General features: G+C 45.1%; 1 protein-coding gene across 1 annotated transcript; it reads right to left on the bottom strand.

Moving 5' to 3' along the window:
- Positions 1 to 438: 438 nt before the first annotated feature.
- Positions 439 to 18,518, bottom strand: CHST7 (carbohydrate sulfotransferase 7). The gene is made up of 2 exons (XM_063084142.1): positions 16,870 to 18,518; positions 439 to 926 (listed from the first exon to the last, which is right to left on the bottom strand). The coding sequence occupies exon 1, from the start codon at positions 18,359 to 18,361 to the stop codon at positions 16,901 to 16,903; it is 1,461 nt and encodes a 486-aa protein (XP_062940212.1). The 5' UTR covers positions 18,362 to 18,518; the 3' UTR covers positions 439 to 926; positions 16,870 to 16,900.
- Positions 18,519 to 19,548: the final 1,030 nt, after the last annotated feature.

The following is a 19,548-nucleotide window of genomic DNA, read 5'->3' as shown; positions in this document are numbered from 1 at the left end:
TGTTCAATCCAGGATTGAGGCTTGCAGGGCTTTTTAGCTGAAAGAACAAGGCAGCAAGAGTTGTTTTCCAGCCAGCCTGAAGCTGCAGACTTGCATGTATTACCCAGACCCTGAGATAAGGATGGGAGCAGAAACCAGACGGAGCCTTGGTGAGACCTTGTACCTTACTCATAGACATGGACCCCTTGCTGCTCACGTCCCCCTCCCTCCTGCTTTTCATTTTCCCACGTTTCATTCCCTCAGCCCCCTTTTTAAAAACCTCTCAGTAAACCTGAGTCTTTGAGATGGCTTTAGCTTGGCCATTCTCCTTCAGGGTTACTGGAGGTGGGTTAACCCAGCATCTCTCCTCTGGTCACTGGTGTTCCTGAATAAAAGCTGACTTCCATCTTCACAAAAAAAAAAAAAAAAAAAAAAAAAAAAAAAATGGTTCTGGGTTTCAAGGTGGGGAGGGGGTAGCTATTTGAAGGAGAGCTGAATGAGTCGGGTTTAGAACACCACCCCAAACCTTTTATTTAATGTTAAGTAATTTAATCAAGATAGACAGGACTGCACTTGACCCTTATTCACATTGATGTTTTGTCCAGACATCTGATGTGAAATGGTACCAAATCACATCTCTTCTTTGTTGTGAGGACGCCTTGTTGAAATGGCTCCAGCAGAGGCAGGCTCAGCCTGGGAACTAAAGCTCTTCCTATTTTATGGCCATAAATATCCACACTGCACTGTCACTTCCTTACTGGAAATTTCGGCTCCAACAATGTGTCCGTCATTATTTAACAGCTTAGGATATTCCTGCTCAGCAGAATTGCACAGTGGTTGGTCCCAAGTCAAGTCCCCGTCTCTGACAGTGTGATAGATTGCCTCCACAGCGTTGCTTCTCCAGTGCTGGGGCAGCATGCTGAGTGTTCCGGTTCATGGTGACTGACCTGGAAAGGGAAGGAACAAAGGACATTTGAATTTCAGAACACAGAAATCCACAGACAGAAAGTCTGTTGAACCCTGACCATGTAAGGCTTCTTAAATATGAAACCTATAATCTTCCATATCCAAGTTGTATTATCCAGTGCTGGAAACCCATACCAAATCAGTATCTATCAGTTCTGGTTTGTGAAGACAGGCCAGAAGAAAATGTGGCCCGAGAGGTGTTTGATGATGGTACAGACAGGAAAATGATGGGGGCACCTCTGTCAGTATGGCTGTGCTTTATGCAGCTGCTGTTGTGGAGAACAGAGCTTACTGGGACCTGCTGGGTAGAGTGGGGGGAGGAGCTGGGATTGAAGCTGTACTTTTAGGCACCAACTATGTAACCATCCATTCTTCACTTGTGTACTGGTTCATATGTACGAAAGAAATCATGCCAACAACAATAAGCTGCTCTGTAAAACCATAGCTACATATAGGCAACGAGTCCAGCTTTCTACCTTTGTGGCAAGTGCACTTTTTTCTTCATTTAAACACACTGCTTGTATCACTGTATATGAGCAGTGGAGGATGGGCTGACTCTGGGTATGTTTATGCTAGTTCTGCCACAAGCTTCTTGCTTTCTTGTGATCCTTCCTCTGATCCTGGATGTGTACCAAATTTGACATTTTCTAGTGTGGTGAAACTATATATCAGCTTAATAGAACTACTGATGCAGAATTTGGAAAAGAAGCACTTTCAAGATGATTTAAAATGTGCAATAAAGATTCACACTAAGCATTAAGGAAAAGCTCATTTCATAAATGCCTTGAGGCCTTTCTATGAATCTTTAGTATTCTGCTAATACAGGTTATTTACATAAAGGAAGAGCCAGCATGTCAAATTTCAGTGTAATTTAGTTTAATAAAAACCGATTTCCAGATGAGCTGACTTCTGGTTCCAGACAAGATGGAGTCTGTGCACTTAACCTTATTTCTCCCACAAAGTGTAAATAAAAACCCCAAACATGATATATAAAACAAAGATAAGAAGACTATGAAGGGTGGAGAGAAGAATACAGACTGATTAGGAACCTTAGAAATTGAGGAACCACCTGGCCATGAGTTCCCTGGATTTTCTTTTTACCTTTTTTATATCCTAGAATGGGCACTGAAGAAGCTTGCAGGCCAGAAATGCCAATGGTCACAGGGAAAAAGAAAAGAAAAGAAAAGCCTGTTATCTTTTAGCCAAAGGACAGGGAAAGGATCAGCCTAAAAAGACAGAAACCAAGCACCACAGAAAAAAATCCCCCTCCTATTAGCAGAGGCCTAGTGGGAAGCCAGGACTTCTGGACTGTCACCCCAACCTGGCAGTAACCGGGTAATGCAACCCTTCCTTCACCAATGTGGTGTCAGTGGAGGCCTGCTAAAATAGAAGATTTTAAATAAGATTCAGAGATTCATAATGTAATACCCCAAATGTCCAAGATATAATGAAAAGAGCATTTGTCAAACCAAGAACCAGGGAAATTTCACCTTGAATGAGAAAAGACAACTGGCAGATACCAACACTGAGATGGCAAAAGATAGTGAAATTATCCAAGACAGGTTTTAAGCAGCTATCATAAAAATGCTTCAATTAGCAAGTACAAACACACTAAATAGAAATTCTTAGCAAAGATATATATTTTTTTAAATGGACGTTTTAGAACTGTAAAATATAGTAAACAAAATTTGAAAAACTGACTGGATGGGCTCAATAGCAGAACAAAGATGACAGAATAAAGAATTAGTGAATCTGAAAATAGAACAATAGATATTATCCAATCTGAACAACAGAAAATAGAGTGAAAAAAATGAACAGAGCCTCAAGGACATGTGGTACTACAATAAATTACCATTCATGTCATCAGAGTGCTAGAGAGAGAGTAGGGCTGAAAAAGTACTCGGAGAAGTATGGCTGAAAATTTCCCAAATTTGGCAAAAGACATAAACCTACAGATTTAAGAAGCTGTGAGAACCCCAAACAAGAAAAACCCAAAGAAATATGTATCAAGATGTAGCATAATCAAATTTCAGAAAAGTAAAATAAATGAAAAAAGTCTTCAAAGCAACTAGAGAGAAATGACATTACTAGTGGGAACAACAATATGAATGTCAATGGACTTCATTTCTGAAAGCATTATGGTCAGAAGGAAGTAGCACAATATTTTTCAAGAGCTGAAGGAAAATAACTGGCAACCCAGACTTCTATATTCCATGAAAACGTCCTTCCGAAATGAACGTGAAATAAACACATTCTCAGATGAAGGAAAACTAAGAGGATTTGTTGCCAAAAGGAATGCTGTAAAAGAACTGCTAAAGGGATTTCTCTCATGAACTTAGATGCAGAAATCCTTAACAAAATATCAGCAAATCAAATTCAGCAATATAGAAAAAGCTTTATATATAAAACCAAATAGGGTTTATTCCAGGATGCGAGGCTGGTTCAATATTTGATAATCCATGTAAATCCACCATATTAACATGCTAAAGAAGAAAAATCACATGATCTTATCAGTTGATGCTGAAAAGGCATTTAACACCTGTTCATGATAAAATTCTCAAACTAGGAATTAAAGAGAGCTTCCTCAACTTGATAAAGGATATCTACATAAACCCACATCTAGCCTCATTCCTTATGGTGAAAGACTGAATGCTTTCCTCCTATGATCAGGAACAACGCAAAGATGTCTGCACTCAACACTTTTTAGTAAACAGTACTAAAAGTCCTAGCAACAAGGCAAGAAAAGAAAATAAAAACCATACTGATTGAAAAGTAAGAAATAAAACTGTCCCTGTTTGCAGATGATATTATTATATATGTAGAAAATCCAAGGAATGTACCAAAAAAATCCTCCTAGAACTAATAAGGGAATTCAGCAAGTTTTCAGGATATAAGATCAATATTTAAAAACCAATTTTATTTATATATACTAGAAATGAACACACTGAAACCAAACTTAAAAACTCATACTATTTACAGTCACTCAAAATAAATGAAATACCTAGGTATAAATCTAACAAGACAGGTAAAGAACTTGTATGCTAAAAACTACAAAACACCAATGAAAGAAGTCAAACAAGATCTAAATCAATAGAGAAACATACTGCGTACATTGATTGGAAGACTCAAAGTAATAAATATGCCAATTTCCCCCAAATTGATAGCTTTAACAAAATTTCTATCAAATTTCATCAATGCTTTTTGTAGATATAGACAAGCTTATTCTAAAATTAATAGGAAAATGCAAAGGAACTAGAATGGCTAAAATCTTTTTTGGGAAAGAATAAAGTAGGAAGAATCACCCTACCCAATGTTAAGATACCATATAACATTAATCAAAATGGCATGGGACTGGCCGATTAGCTCAGTCGGTTAGAGCATGGTGTTGTAACACCAAGGTCAAGGGTTCAGATCCCTGTACCAGCCAGCCAACAAAAACAAAAAGTGTGATACTGGTGGAAGGACAGACTCCTAGATCAATGGAGCAGAAAGTGAACCCAGAAATTGACCTACATATGTATGTCCAACTGGTTTTTGACAAAGGTGCAAAAGCAATTCACTGGAAAGACAGACTTTTCAACAGTGGTGCTACAGCAGTTAGACATCCATAGGCCTAAACCTCACACTTTATATAAAAATAAAGTGAATCAGAGAATTAAATGTAGATATAGATAAGCTTATCCTAAAATGTATAAGGAAGGGCAAAATAAAAAATATAAAACTTTTTACAAGAAAACATAGGGAAAAATCTATGAGACCCTAGGTTTAGGCAAAGAGTTCTTAGATGTGACATCAAATGCACAATCCACAATAGGAAAAAAATTGAGATCTAGCAATTGCACTCCTGGGCATTCATCTCAGAGAAATGAAAATTCATGTCCACACAAAAACCAGTACATGAATGGGCCGGCCCGTGGCTCACTCGGGAGAGTGCGGTGCTGATAACACCAAGGCCCCGGGTTCGGATCCCATATACGGATGGCCGGTTCGCTCACTGGCTGAGCGTGGTGCTGACAACACCAAGTCAAGGGTTAAGATCCCCTTACCGGTCATCTTTTAAAAAAAAAAAAAAAAAAAAAAGTACATGAATATTTATAGCACCTTTATTTTTAACAGCCGAAAACTGAAAACAATCCAAATGTCCCTCAGTGGGTGAATGGTTAAACAAACTGTGGTACATTCATACCCACTGACTACTACTCAGCAAGACAAGGAACAAACTGTTGTTACATGAGACAACCTGGATGAATTTGCAGAGAATCATACTGAGTGACAAAAGCCGGTCTCAAAAGGTTATTCCATTTATATAGCATTCTTGGAATAACACAGTTATAGAGATGGAGAGCAGATTATTGTTTGCCAGTGAAAGGGGTGGGATGGGGTGGGGTATGTAACTATAACAGGGTAGCAGGAGAGAGTTTCTTTGTGCTCATGTTATAGTTCTCTGTCTTTTTTTTTTTTTTTTTTTTTTTTTGTGACTGGCCGCACCTTGCTCAGCCAGTGAGCGCACCGGCCATCCCTATATAGGATCCGAACCCACGGCGGGAGCGCTGCTGCGCTCCCAGCGCCGCACTCTCCCAAGTGCGCCACGGGGTCGGCCCGTAGTTCTCTGTCTTGATTGTAGTGGTGTTTGTACAAATCTATATGTGATAAAATTACACAGATCTACACGTATGTACACACATACACACAAAATAAGTGCATGTAAAAACTGTTGAAAACTGAATAAGGTCTGTAGGTTGTACCAATGTCAGTTTCTGAGTGTTGATATTAATCTACATATAAGATGTTCTTTTGGTGGAAGCTAGGTGAAGAGTACACCAGACCTCTCTGTACTGTTTTTGCAACTTCCTGTGAGTCTATAAGTATTTCAAAATAAAAAGTTAAAAAAAAATTACTCTCTTTCTCCTTTCTTTCTTTCCACTAAGAATGAGTTCCCATCCTTTCATGTCAGCCTCTACTTCCTGAATGTCACTGAACCAGGTCAGGGATGCTTATATACCTTCTAGTTCTGACTTATACCTTCATGGGGCCTGTAGCCCCAAAGTAGACCCTAAATAAACTATCAGCTAATTTCCTACCACTTTTCATTATTTTTGGTTGTGTTTAAAACATAAACATGTCAATGAATTCTTAGTGTGATGTTCCACAAAGCTCTTAAGCCCCCAATATCTTATAGTATTAAAAATTTAATTCACTCCAGATCCCAACTTTTCTTAATATTATGGGGCCCTGTTCATATGGAGTAATGAAATACTCAACTTTGGGTACGTATTTAAAACCCAAACACTCAGTTTATCAGACAGCTACAGTAACCAAGTAACTAACATTGTTCTTTTTTCCAGCTGCTACATGTTTGACTATGAAGAATTAAACTTAAAGCTGCTAAACTTCTTGGTTAATACTATTTCCACTTAGAGTCTGGGGAGAATGAAAACGTTGGCTACTGCCTGCACCACCTGAAACAAGCATAGACCCTTCTGTTCATTCATAAATTAGAACTATCCTGTATAATAGAAAATAGATAATAAAAAACAGTCAGTGCAATTAATTTCAAGAATTATAGAGGTCTGTGTATATCATTGCTTTGAAAAGCATGCATAAAAAGTTTTTATTTTGTTGGGTTTTTTTTTTAAGAAGTGGCATTGAAGTGTGAGGTCATTCCTTAATAAACAAATAATTCACAAATTGGCTTTCACTTTTAAAAAAATGGATTGTTTATTTAAAGATTCAAAGTCATACTCCAATGAGTTGGGTGTATTTATCTCCTTTGCTACAGTTCCCCTGAGTGTTTAAATTACCAGCCAGGCCCAAAATGCAGCTGGTTGACCTACTAATAGCCTCATTGCCATCAGAGGGAAACTTCATTCTGGGTTCATTCTGGGTCTGCAGAGCCGGGACTGCATGCAGTTGGCCTGGCTGCGGCTCCCCTGGCTACAGCAGAATCACTTAGGAAGACACTCTCTTAGCATTTTAATCATACTTTTTTCAACCTCTGAAACAGGGATCGGGGGAGGGGGAAGAATCAACTTCCTGCTGGCTTTAAAGTTTGAGAACAGAAGATTCAACCAAATGAACTTGTGGTTCTGCCTCTCTTGGTGGTTTTCCTGTCTCCTGTTTCTGGTCAGGTCATGAGCCCTGGCCTCCCAAGTGGATCTGGGAACTTGCACAGGCACCTCACTTCCACTCCTTGAATTGCACTTGTAAATTTTTGCCCACCCTTCTTCCCTTCAAACTTTTCTTGGTCTCAGGCAGGCTGGTTAGCTCAGTTGGTTAGACGAGGTGTTATAACACCAAGGTCAACGGTTTAGATCCCTGTACGCCACTAGCTGCCAAAAAAAAGAAAAGAAAAAAAGCTTTTCTGGGTCTTGCCTCTGGAAGGTACATGACTGAGACTTGACTCTGCTGTATCCTGTCCCTGCCCACACACTTGTGCCTGCGTTGACCACCAAAAGCTACTTCACAGATGCTAAAAGTTGGTGCTGGCACTTAGCACTTCGGGCGAGCGAGCTGAGATTTCCGGGTATTCAGCAGGTCCCGTTATCACCGGCTGGATTACTTTCCAGCCTATTGTCCCAGCCTTCCTCCTGGCACAAGGCCAGAACAAATGGGCTGAGGAAGAGCTTCAGCGTCCTTCTCAATGGTGAAGTGTTCTCGCAGGGTCTTCTCCCAGTGTCCTCAACCGGACCCACGCTCTGGATGATGTTAACAACTAAGCTTATCTGTTAACTCAGGATAAGCTGTCTTAACCTTCCTGTTTTCACCTCAAATCAGTGAGATACAGAGCCAAGGAAAACGGAAATGACTGACAGTGTTTATGACAATAGAGCCATTGAGTTGTTTTTTTAAGGGAGCTGCTTAGGAGTAATGTTAAAATAATACTTGAAATACCAGAAATATTCAAGTGCAAGCATTCCCTCACTGTGACTCCAAAGCAGAATGTAATAGGAAACATTTAGTGTGCTAATATAACCACACCCCCAAATAACCTAGAAATGGACTTGAAACACCATAAATGCTAGAAATAATTTCCAGACTTTCAATCTGAAAGTGGCAGTGGCAGGGGCACCAGTTATACTTGCACTAGTCAATAACAGTTTCAGTCATATTCAACTTGAAACCTCAGGTAAAAACAAAGGCTGAGTCAAAACAAAATGAAACAAAAAAACAGACAAAACTCTTGCCTGGCGAGAAACTAGGGGAAAAGCCACTTGCTGGATCTGGGCAGCTCCAGTGGAGAGCTGAGCAGACCTAACCATGGGAGGAATTCAGAGTAAAACATCAATCCATGGGAGTCATTCAAGCACCCGAATCAGCCAGTGCAAAAATTAAATGACCATGTTGTAACACCAAGGTCAAGGGTTCGGATCCCCATACTGGCCAGCTGCCAAAAAACAAACAAAAAAAAAAAAACAAAGAAACAAAACAAAATTAAATTAAATGGCCATGATATTTCCCCAACAGAATAGAATAAAATAATAACACGTCTCCAGTTTATGATACCCACCCCAGGGCTGGCCAGTTAGTTCACTTGGTTAGAGCATGGTGCTGATAACCCCAAGGTTAAGGATTCAAATCCCTGTACCAGCCAGCTGCCAAAAAAAAAAAAAAAAATTACCCATCCCACCTAAAAATTTCCCATGTTTGAGCTCACTTGAGAACAAAGGAATGCGCACCAAACCAGCATTAATAAAACTTGGAAACAGCTGAGTTTGCCTAGTTGACTTTTGTTTTTTCCTTTCATTGAGCTGCTCCAAGATACAATTTCAGTTGGCATACATAATTCCTTTTGTGAGTAAAGTTGCTCCCAACTCCAATAAAGGAACTGAGTCAGTGTTTTATGGTATATATTTGGACAGGTCACCTGCAGATGTTTGCGGTCCACCAAGTGGGGTGGAAGTTTGAGAGGGTGCGAAGCTGGGAAGTGACCGGAGCTTAGACATGCAATTCAGGCAGCCATGTGGTTCTGGGGCTGTCGGTCAAATGAGGGGCTGAAGGTGTGGGGGAGCAGGAGCACTGGGGCCGCAATCAGCTTTAGGATTCCCAGGTTAGGATGGCTAGTCAGTGCACAGAGTCTGTGGATTACCCAAAGACTAGCCAATCACTTCAGGTCTCTTTCCCTGCAGAGTGAGGCAGTATGTTTGTTTCACACTTTCCTTTGTCCACAGTCTGGTGGGGGTAAAATGGCCCCACGGCCAAGGGCAGTTTTGTGTTGGCACAGGACACTGGATCATGTAAGCCAGTCCTCCCCCTGGCCTGTAGGATTGCTGGAGACTACCACACCTAAGATCAGGACACGGATTTTTCCTGAGGTCAACATGATTTCTCTTCCCCTTTGACTGTTGAGAAATATAAATTAAAATAAATTTAAAAGACATTAAATAATGCTAGGAATTCTGTTATTCTTTGGGAGGGAGTGTCTGTGTTTATTTTTGCAAAACTGTCCTCTGCAATTCCTAGCAGCTGGGGGAGTGGGGAGGATGCAGAAAGACAACAAACTTTTCTGCTGTTTGCAAAATGTGAAAAATGTGTTTTCCTTTATTACATCCACATTGGTGATACCCTTTATCACTGTAACAGACATCATCTCCTTTTATGGCTTCTAAAATCTGTATATTTAACATATGCCAGCTCTTGGCTGGTCACAAAGAAGTCCTATTTTTAAAATATGTTGATTTTAGAATTTTTGGCTTACTATTTCTATAATCTCTGAGGAAGTAAGGAATCCTTTTTGATAAAGTCTGAGCTCAGTCGTGGGAAAAGTGAGCTTAAAACTTTGGGACATTTTTTCCTGCTGTCCACCTTATCTGTGTGGAGTAACTTTTCACTTTGCCTCTCAGTTCCCTCCTGGGGCTGCTGCTAACATTCCTCACTTCATCATCTTTGCTGAAGAACTCAGTCTTGACCCCAGATCCACTCTCTATACTTTACAAACGTTTCTGTGATGTTCTCTCTCTGGGCAGAATCACACACTTCAGACCTTCAGTTAGGCTGGTTTCTTTGCTTCCAGCTGCTGGATACCATGACCCAGCAATATTAATCAAACACCAAAACTTTCTCAAAATGCTCCCTCCAGGCATTTGGATCTCAGGCTAGTCTTTAAACTTCTTACTGGTTGGGCCCAGAGACTGCTCTGTGTCTTCAACTCCTGTTAAGGTAATGCTTTACAGCAAGAGCTTCAGTTCCATAAGCAAAAATGTGTCTACCTCGGTGGCTATTACCAGAATGTGACCTACAGCAAAGTCCTTGCCGCGCCTGTCCATTTCAGGGGAGGGGAGTCTGTTGGCTCAGAATATAGTGATCACTGGAGTCACACGTGGTGGTCCTCTTTCATAGCCTTGTAACCTAATTTAAAAATATTCACCATCAGCTGATACTCTAATTTATTCTCAGCATCCAGCACAATGGTTTTTAATCTGAACGAGGTCAGCTGCAGAAAATGTCAGACCCAGCCACCAGCTTGGTGCCTGGGGGCCGAGGGGGGCGGGGAGCAAAGCCAAAGGAGTCTCATGAGGACATCACTAGGCTCTGCAACTTTTCTCCAACTGCAACTGCTTCCTGTTCAGCTCCCAAACAGCTCTCCACTTCCCTGTGTTCTTGAACTTGGACCAGAGCTGTTTCTAATTCTCTACTGTTCTTATTCTGTACTGCACCTCAGCAGAAATGTTTCTTGCAGAGCAAGTTCCTTCAGTTCCACTACAAAGCCAGGAGACCTCACAGAGAGAGAGGTTCATTATTACCTCGTTTGACTGGAATGTCAGACACAAAACAGCAAAGCCACTTTAGCTTTTTTAGTTTCACTCTTTTCTGGGCTGCTCATGCTGAGAGCAGGCTGAGAAGAGGCATAGTGAAGAACTTTAAACCAGCTGTTTGTAAATGTTTTTTTAAAAGCATCACTCCCAACTATTAATATTACATTTCTACTCATGGGAAGAAAATCTTTGCCCAGACTAAAAGCACCTCTTAGAAAACTCTCTGAAGGGCTGGCCAGTTAGCTCACTTGTTTAAAGCGTGGTGTCATAACACCAAACGGATCCTTGTACTGGCCGGCTGCCAAAAAAACAAAAAACAAAAAATCTCCCAATCCTGCCTCAAAAACTGCAAATGGGCAATTCTGCCCTCCCCACTGCCCCAGACCACAGAGGGCTCTCAGGAGCATAGAGAAAATGTATGAAGGGATAAACCTTATTTAAAGTTAGCCTAATTTCCCAGTGATAGTGTCCCCAAATTGCTGATGTCCAAGTCAATATGCACAATCCACTACAATAGTACCAGAAGGAGGCCATCTGAAGAAACTTGCTAAAACCCCATGTCATGTGGAAGTGTGGTTTTATAAAAGGATAATAATTTTTATATTGAAATGTATCTAGGCCTTCAAAATAATCACAAAAATGACACTTTCCAAATACATGTGGACTGCAGAAGGGCTAAGGAGTGGATTTCATCTTGGCATCCTAGTTACTATGACCCGAGGTGTGAAGCAGTCATTCACAGTCTGAGATGAATTGGAGGGTCAGAGAGTCGGGATGCTAGCAGAAACGATTTTCCACCCATCAGACTAGCCAAGATAAAGAAAATTAAATGAAATCCATGTTGTTGAAAGTCTGGGAAACAGATGTTCCAAGAAACTGCTGAAAGTTGGTGCAACTTTGGAGAACTTTACTTCTCAAAATGTAAAAAGCATACACGTTTTGCTATGTAAGGTCACTACAATAGAAATTTTTCTGACAGATATACTCACATGTATGCAGAGATAATATAAGGATGCTACTAAAAATGCAATGAAATATAGCAAAAAACTAGAACAACCTAAGTGTCCTGCAGTATGGAACTAGGAACTAGGTAAATATGTTATAATACATTCCTACAAAGAAATATAAGATAGCCATTAAAAAAGAAGATGGTACGGGAAGATTTTCAAAGCATTAAGTGAAAAAAAAGGTGCAAAAAAATAAATACAGTTCAATCCCATTTGTGTATGAAAAGGCTATATATTTCTGTTTGAATTTGCATAAAACATTTCTAGACATATACCACAAGAAATGCAGTGGTTGATTCTGGGAAATGAGATTGGCAGGTATTTTATACCCTTCTATCCTGTTGAACTCTTTTTTCCATCATGTGTTTTTATTATTTCTACAAATATTAAAGACACTAGTTTAAAAACAAAGAACACCTGATTTTAGTCCTCTGGCTGTGTTATCCTTCACAATGACATAACCTCTCTGAGCTTGTTTTACCGTCCATAAAATGGGGATTCTATGGAACTTACAGAGCTGAGACGAAGACCGAGACAATATGCATTAAACAAGTAACACAGTGCACAAGACAGACAATCAATAAATGTCACCTCCCCTTGGCGCCAGGAAACCTTGGAAATCCTCTTAATTCAACCTCCTCCTCTTGTTGGTAAGAACGCCAAAGCCAGAAAAGGTTTAGGGACTTGCCCAAGGTCAGTCAAGCAGTAGCCAGGAGAGCTGGGCCCTGAAGCCTGGGTTCCTGCGCCCTAATATAAAAACTGACTTCGTATGAACCAGGGAACAACTGTTACTACTTTATGCCCATAACTTGCTTTGCAGGGCCAGCCCCCTCCCCTGCCTCACTCACCAGACTTGATGAGTCTTAACTTTCCTAAACATCAAATCCACCATCAATTGAGGGGTCCTACCAGGGAAGGCAGGCCCAAGCGGGAGCTCTGAAACTGTCTTGATCAAAGATAGCACTAACCTCACAAGGGGCAACAATGGATGTGTCTTAAAAAACCATTCACACCTTACTGCAGCCTTGCCACTCAGGTATCTATCTGTGTGTGCCCATGTGTGCACATATGCACACACACACGCACACACAAACAGCCATGCTAACTTCTAGCCCTCTAGCTCAAACACATTACCCAGGTTAATTTGCTATTGGGAGTCTGAACAAATTTTGTTGAATGAGAAATTCTACATAGGAGCAGCCCGGGGCATGGAGCCTGGGGGCCCGGGGCATGGAGCCAGGGACCAGACCCGCCCTCCATCCCCCCACCCCCACCTACAACCAGGCACACCACCAGTGCCTTGGGGCCCGCCCAGGGACCTGGGGCATGGATCTGAGGACCAGACCCCCTGCCCACAACCAGGCACACCACCAGCGCCAAGGAGTATGCCAAAAACATCACCTCCATGTGGGTGGCCCACTACAGCTGCCACAGTAACCACGGCTGCCACGAAAGTAGCTAGACGTCACAACCACCACGCAGATGGTCTGCCAGCCACTGGAGTGCATTGACACAAGGAGAGTCACCAGCAGAGACCAAAGAAAAGAATAGGATGTCTCTCTCCACAAAGCCATTCCAGAGTGACAGAAGAAACATCTGCTCTATGATAATATTGGGGGATGTGAACACACCTTTCAGCATTGGACAGATCATCTAGGCAACAAATCAACAGAGTAGCCATTACTCTTTCAGAGGGAGAGAAGAAATCTAGGGTTATCAGTGGTTGGAGCGGGGGAGGGGGAGGGGGATAGGGAGAGATTGGACAAGGGGCATAAAGAATAAGTACAATTTGTAACAATATACATACTAGTAATATTGATTTGATCAACATATGTCAACATTGAATCCCCAACATATGTATAATTGATTATGATTCAATAAAAAAAATAAAAATGCCTGTTCTTTAGCAGTCTGTGTTTAAATAACAGGTTGTCTTTTCAGGGATATTTATACAAAAGCCTATATCAAACGTTTGGGGCTCAGTCTTCTGATTAAGATGGAATGACTTTCAGAATGCTTTGTTAGGGATTTATTGTTAGCTGGTCATTTCTTTTTCTCTTTGAATGATTTCCTTAGAAAGAAAGCTTCCTGACTGTCAGAGCTTAAGTAATAGGGCACTCACCTCCTTTCCTAATTTCTTTCAAAAGGTGCATATATCTTGTCAAGAACAAAGACCAAGGTGTCTTAAGTGCCTACAGAAATGAAATTGTGGGTCCTACCAAGGGCAGAGGTCAAAGAGAGACATGCAGAAAAGAATAGGGCAGCAGATCAGTCTGTTCAGAACAGTAGCTGATAGGGTACCATGAATGATGGGTTATTAGATAAGGAGCTACAGACAACAAAGCATTTGAAGGCATGTGAAAGGGTAAGAAATGGACCCATGTATAATTTAAGACATTTTCCCTTTCCATAATCACACCCAACATTGTTCGTTCACCTAAATCACTGCAGCAGACAGTTCGCTGCATTTTAACAACCCTATGTAGTTATGTGAGCATGTGATGCCTGGAGCTGTGGCTACCATCTTGAGATACTGGGAAGATAAGCTGGTGAATGAAAGCCAAGGAGATGTAAAAGATGGGAAGGTCCCTGGTGACTTGGTTCAGGGTGCTGCAGTCCCCACTCAACCCTGAAAAAAGCTTACTGACTCCCTCCCTGCCAAATCCTGGCTATCAGGTATGGACCACCCAGAAGTTACTCAGGTTAATTCACATGTAGCCTCTCTTCACTGCTACGCCAAGGGCATGCTCACATGCCCGATGGGGAGGATGGCTGTGGAGTCTGGCTTTCCTGTGTAGGTGCTGTCAGCAACTCAGGGATATTTTATTGATTTCTTCAGAGGTTGGGACATAGTAATAATGCTAAGTGTGTTTCTTACCCCAGACTAGCCTCTAAGCCTGGCTGGGTGCCAGGGGTGCTGCCAGGGACTGCTAAGGGGGGCAGGTAAGGTGTGTTATGATGGAAACATTATGAGCTCTGGAGTCTCACAACAAATAGTGTCCCACCTTCCCCAGCCCAGGTGTGACTTTGGGCAAGTCACTTCTCTGAATCTCAGATTCCTCATCTGTAAAACTGGTATAAATAATGAGATATGTGCAATGCCTAACTCAACGCGTGGTACACAGCCCTTCAGTAAGGATCCATCCCCTTTTCTTCCCTTCTCTTCCCTTCCCTAGAGTAGAATGTGGCAAACTTTTGGAAAACCCATCAGTGGGTCAGTAACGTTACATTCCTAGGAAACAGGAATGCAAGCATTTTCATAAATCCACTGGTTGGTGGTAAGTGCCCAATGTGGAAGGAAGAGCTCAGTCACCAAAGTCCGGAAGGCGTAAAGCTTGCTCCCAGATATCCCTGCAGCCCTGCAAAGGAAGCCCCACGGGCCTTCCAAAGAGCAGCACAGTCACTGTCACCCACACAGACTCTAACTTCCTAGAGGGCAAAGACTATGTTCTCTACCCTCCTCTCTAATCTCTTTATTACCATACCCCAGCCAGTACTCAATAAATGTTATTAAAAATGAATGGAAAAAAAGGCAAAAGTTTCTAGGAGGTGGTCATGTCTTAAAGCCATAAAACGCTGCAGTATCAACCCAGGGGAGGAGTTCCCTCAGGCCTGTGAAGGAGGGTTAGGGACCATTACATTACATCTATAAACACACGATTAGCAGATGGAAGGAAGTTTTTGTTAAGATGTGACAAGTCACTCTGTGCCTTACCTTCCTTCCTTCACTCTGGAAATCAGGCAAGAACAGACTTCCTAGGAATTACAGAAAGTGACCAAGAAAACCTCTTGTTACTGGGGGGTGGGGTGGGGAAATCAGTTAGCCAGCTTCCGAAATCATTCTGAAACCCTGGCTCTATTAACAATAACAAAATCTGTCTTCATTAACATCTTTAACCTTCGTCCTTGGAGCTCCATCCCAGGGGAATGGTGAATTACACTATAAAATAACGAATGGAAACTTAAGTCACTTCCGCCCACCCAGCACTGCTTTTCCTCCCTCCTCGGGGCTGCACAGGACAGAAGGTGGCACCCTTCCAACCCATACAAAGTGTGGGTAAACGCACTCCATGCCACTAACTAGACTCCTAAGGTCAGCATCATGTAGGACAAACTCTTCCCTCAGCCCAGTGTTACAGGCCAGACACTGACCCAGACACTGAACCCATTTTGAGATCATTTAAACCCCACTTGCATCTTTGGAAATACACTTTACAGGAAAAGAACAAAATGGGGGAGGGGGGATGTCTTTTCACAAGGCTCCTTCTGTAGTCACAAACTGCTACTTGCCAATCTAAGGTTCCAGCTCTCAAACGGATGGAATGGAGTGGGGGAAGCCCAGCTCTGAGGTCTTGTCAGTACTAGAGGAAGCTGACTAGGCAGCTTTTGTGACCTTATGTGAACGGGATATGGTCAAAATATCCTGCACACGCCAGCCACTGGGGCAGGGGTGAAGAGAAAGGGGAAATGGGGGAGGGAGAGAGAGACGTGTCTATTCTGCTCCACTATACCAGGGCCTGCGACACACAGATGTGCAAAAACTTGCAAGAGCTGCCTGACTGTGCCTGCATGCCTGGTAACTCAGGAGGAAAGCCCCGGAGTCTGCGCGTGAGACAGACGGAGAAAAAGTAAGAAACAGAAAGATTAGCGGTAGGTAGGGTTAGAGTCGACACCTATGCCCCAAACTCTGCTTTTGGCTCTCTCTGTGCCTGTGAAGAATGATGCAAAAGTTTCCCCACGGTACAAACTGGCATCGAGATAACTTCATAATCATCAAACTCAAATGGTTCCCGAAATCCTATACTTTTCTTGACAGTTCCCCGTCTCAAGTTCCATTATGACTATTTCAAACGTTCTCTCCTCTCCTCAGGCCTCTCATACCTCCTGCTTTATAGAGGGAGGGAACTGGGAGTGCGGAGACGCGGTTCCGCCTCAGCCACAGTTAAACATCCCCTCTCGCCTCAAAGTCCTCCTCTGAGGGGGCAGGTGGCTAAGCTGGAGATCCCGATCGATCTCCCAAACTCTAAGAACAGGACTTTCCCAGCGGCTTGGCCCTGATCTGACAGGATGGGATTCCGGACGCAGTTTCCGCCCCCCACCCCTCAGGCCGTTCAAAGCTCCCCGAAGTCCCTTCCTCGCCCCCGCCCCAGCCGGGGCCACCTTACCCGGATCCGCCCCGGGTGCGGGGGTGAGAGGCTACGTGGCGCTGTCGGCTCCCGTCTCCAGCGGCGTCTCCCCGTCCCTGGGCGGCTCCGCGTCGCCCTCCTCTCCGCTGCGAGGGTAGGCCAGCAGTCGCATGGCTGGAGCGCAGGCGGCCTCCACCTGGCGCACCTGCTCTCGGCTCAGGCGCTCGCGCCAGGCATGCACGGCCTCGCGCGCGTCGCGCGCCGACAGGTGGAAAGGCCGGTCGGCGCCGTAGGCCGCGCCGCGCGTCATGTTCAGCGCGAAGGCGTCGAGCGCGGCGAGCGCGCGCAGCCCGGCGAAGCGCAGCAGGCGGCGCAGCTGGGCGCGCGGCTGCCGCACCAAGTCCTCGTAACGCAGCCTCAGGTAGCGGCGCCGCAGCCAGGCTGGAGCGCCGCGCGCGAAAAGCAGGTCGCGCAGCCAGGCCTCGCAGATCACCTCGAGCGCGCCCGTCAAGAAGAAATCCGCTCGGGGCGCGGCCGGCAGCGCGCGGAACTGGCCCCCGGGGCGAGCGCCCACGCCGTGTGCCAGCAGCACGCGGTGGAAGCGGTCGCCCCGCTGGCGGGTGCGCAGAACCTGGATGCTCTCGCGCAGCAGCCCCTGCCTAGACTTGAGGCGCGAGTTGTGCACGGCCCGCGGGTCGCGGAAAAGCTGCACCACCTTTAGGTTGAGGCCTGGGTCACGCAACAGGGGCACCAGCACGCCCAGGTCGAGCAGGCGCACGTCCTTGATGACCACCACTGGGTACTTGCGGCACTCGGCCTCCAGGGCGCGTAGCGCCACGGGTGGGCAGCTGCGCTCGCAGGCGGCGTCCTCGACGAGGCCCACCTCGGCGCGGGCACGGGACGCGCCGGGGCACAGCGGCGGGGAGCAGATGACCTTGTTAGTCCGCCAGCGGAAGAGGGCGGCCGTGGTGAGATTGGCAGCGTCCGGGGCGCGCGCGGCGGGGTCCCCCGGCGGCGAGTACAGCCGCAGCACCGAGAAGTCACAGCGGAAGAGCGAGCGCAGCATATCGCGCAGCGCGCCCTGCAGGCTCTCGGCGTCGCCCGGATAAAGAGCCTGCCATAGATGCCACATGGGCTCGTACAAGTAGAAAACGTCCGGGTGCTGGTTAAAGAGCTCACCCAGGAAAGACGAGCCGGTGCGCCAGGTGGCATGCACGTAGATGTGCTGCTTCTCGCGAGACACCGCCTCCCCGACGGCGCCACTGAAGTTGACCGGGGAGCCGGGGGACTGGCCCGTGGCCCCCTCAGCGGCGGACCGCGCCTTTGCGCCCTCCTCGCGTTCGCCAGCCTCCGCCGCCTCCAGGCTCCACACTCCCAGGCTGCGCTGCAGGCCGGGGCAGTGCCCTGCGCCCGTGTCACCGTCGCGGCCGCCTTCCAGTACGGAGGGGACGAGCAGCAGCACCAATGTGTACAGCACCAAGAGCAGCGCGAACTTGCAGTACTCTCGGCGGCGCCGCCGCCGGCCCTTCATCGTTCACCCACCCTCCCAGAGCGGGTCGGGCGCCCGTCCTGTTCCCTTCCTCAGAAATTGAGTCCCGAGTCCGCTCCTCCGGCCTCTCCGGGTCCCTCCGCACCAGGATGAGAGGAGCCACCCGGGCCGTGCATCTAGAGGGGAAACTTGGGAGGCGGTGGTGCTAGTGGCAGCGCCCCTGTCCTCTCGGCTCAGCCGCTGGAGACTGCCTATTGGCCGGCTTGGCAGCCGCCCGCCCCGCCTTCAACCCCGCAGCTTCTCCCCGCCTTTCTACCCGTCCGAGTTCGCCTTTGGCTCTGCCAGATCTGGGCTGGGCTGCCGCGGGGTGGCGACGCCGGAGCACAGAGCCAGACTCCACCTTTCCTCAATCCCTCCGTAATGAAGTCAAGTCTTCGCGAATTGACTTTAGGCAAGGAGGGGCTCGTGTGTACAGAATGTACCCCATGACGGGACGTGGACCCCACCCAGAGAACTCCACTGCCTCTTCTGTTATATGTCCCCTGCCAGGCCATCTTGTCCTAGGCGGATAACCACTGGCTCTTATCTACATCCAGCGCCCCCATCAGCCCTGGAGTGGGTGTTACTAAATTCTGGATAGAGAACTTCTGGATAAGATAAAGATTGCACATTGCCTGGCAGTCGAGGGGATTTGGAGGTACTACTGCATTCACTCAGGACATTTAATTATTAAAGTGTGGCTTTGGTGAAATTCTAAGTGTTGTGTTCCTTAGGGTTTAGCCAGCTGAGGGTCCTGCACATGTCACAGACACTCTGAAGCTCAGTTTACTCATTTGGAAAATGTGGATAATTTCTAGTGCCTAAGTACCTCTTGGGGTTGTGAGATTTGGGGACTATTAATTAACCACAGTATGACCCAGCCTATTCGGACACACATGAGCAAAAGACATTTACAGAATCAGAGTGTGTAGGATGGTGAACTTTCTCAGGAGCTTGGTGTTTAAAAAGAACCATAAGGAGGGACATGTACCCAAGGACAGATGAAAAAGTGACAGGAAGTCCAAGAGGCAGATTAAGCTTAGAGTTACTAAAATTTAAAGGAGAACCAAAAAGGATAATTTTTGCTCTGTTTCGGCAGGAAAGCAGTGCTTCCTCTCACCCCCTTGGAGAAGGTGTTGTAAAGTTAACAAAAGATAGAAAGCAAATCTACTCATCTCCACCAGAGGAAG

The sequence above is a fragment of the Cynocephalus volans genome, chromosome X (genome assembly GCF_027409185.1).
Source record: "Cynocephalus volans isolate mCynVol1 chromosome X, mCynVol1.pri, whole genome shotgun sequence".
Classification (NCBI taxonomy): Eukaryota; Metazoa; Chordata; class Mammalia; order Dermoptera; family Cynocephalidae; genus Cynocephalus; species Cynocephalus volans.
This window is presented reverse-complemented; position numbering and strand designations above follow the sequence as displayed.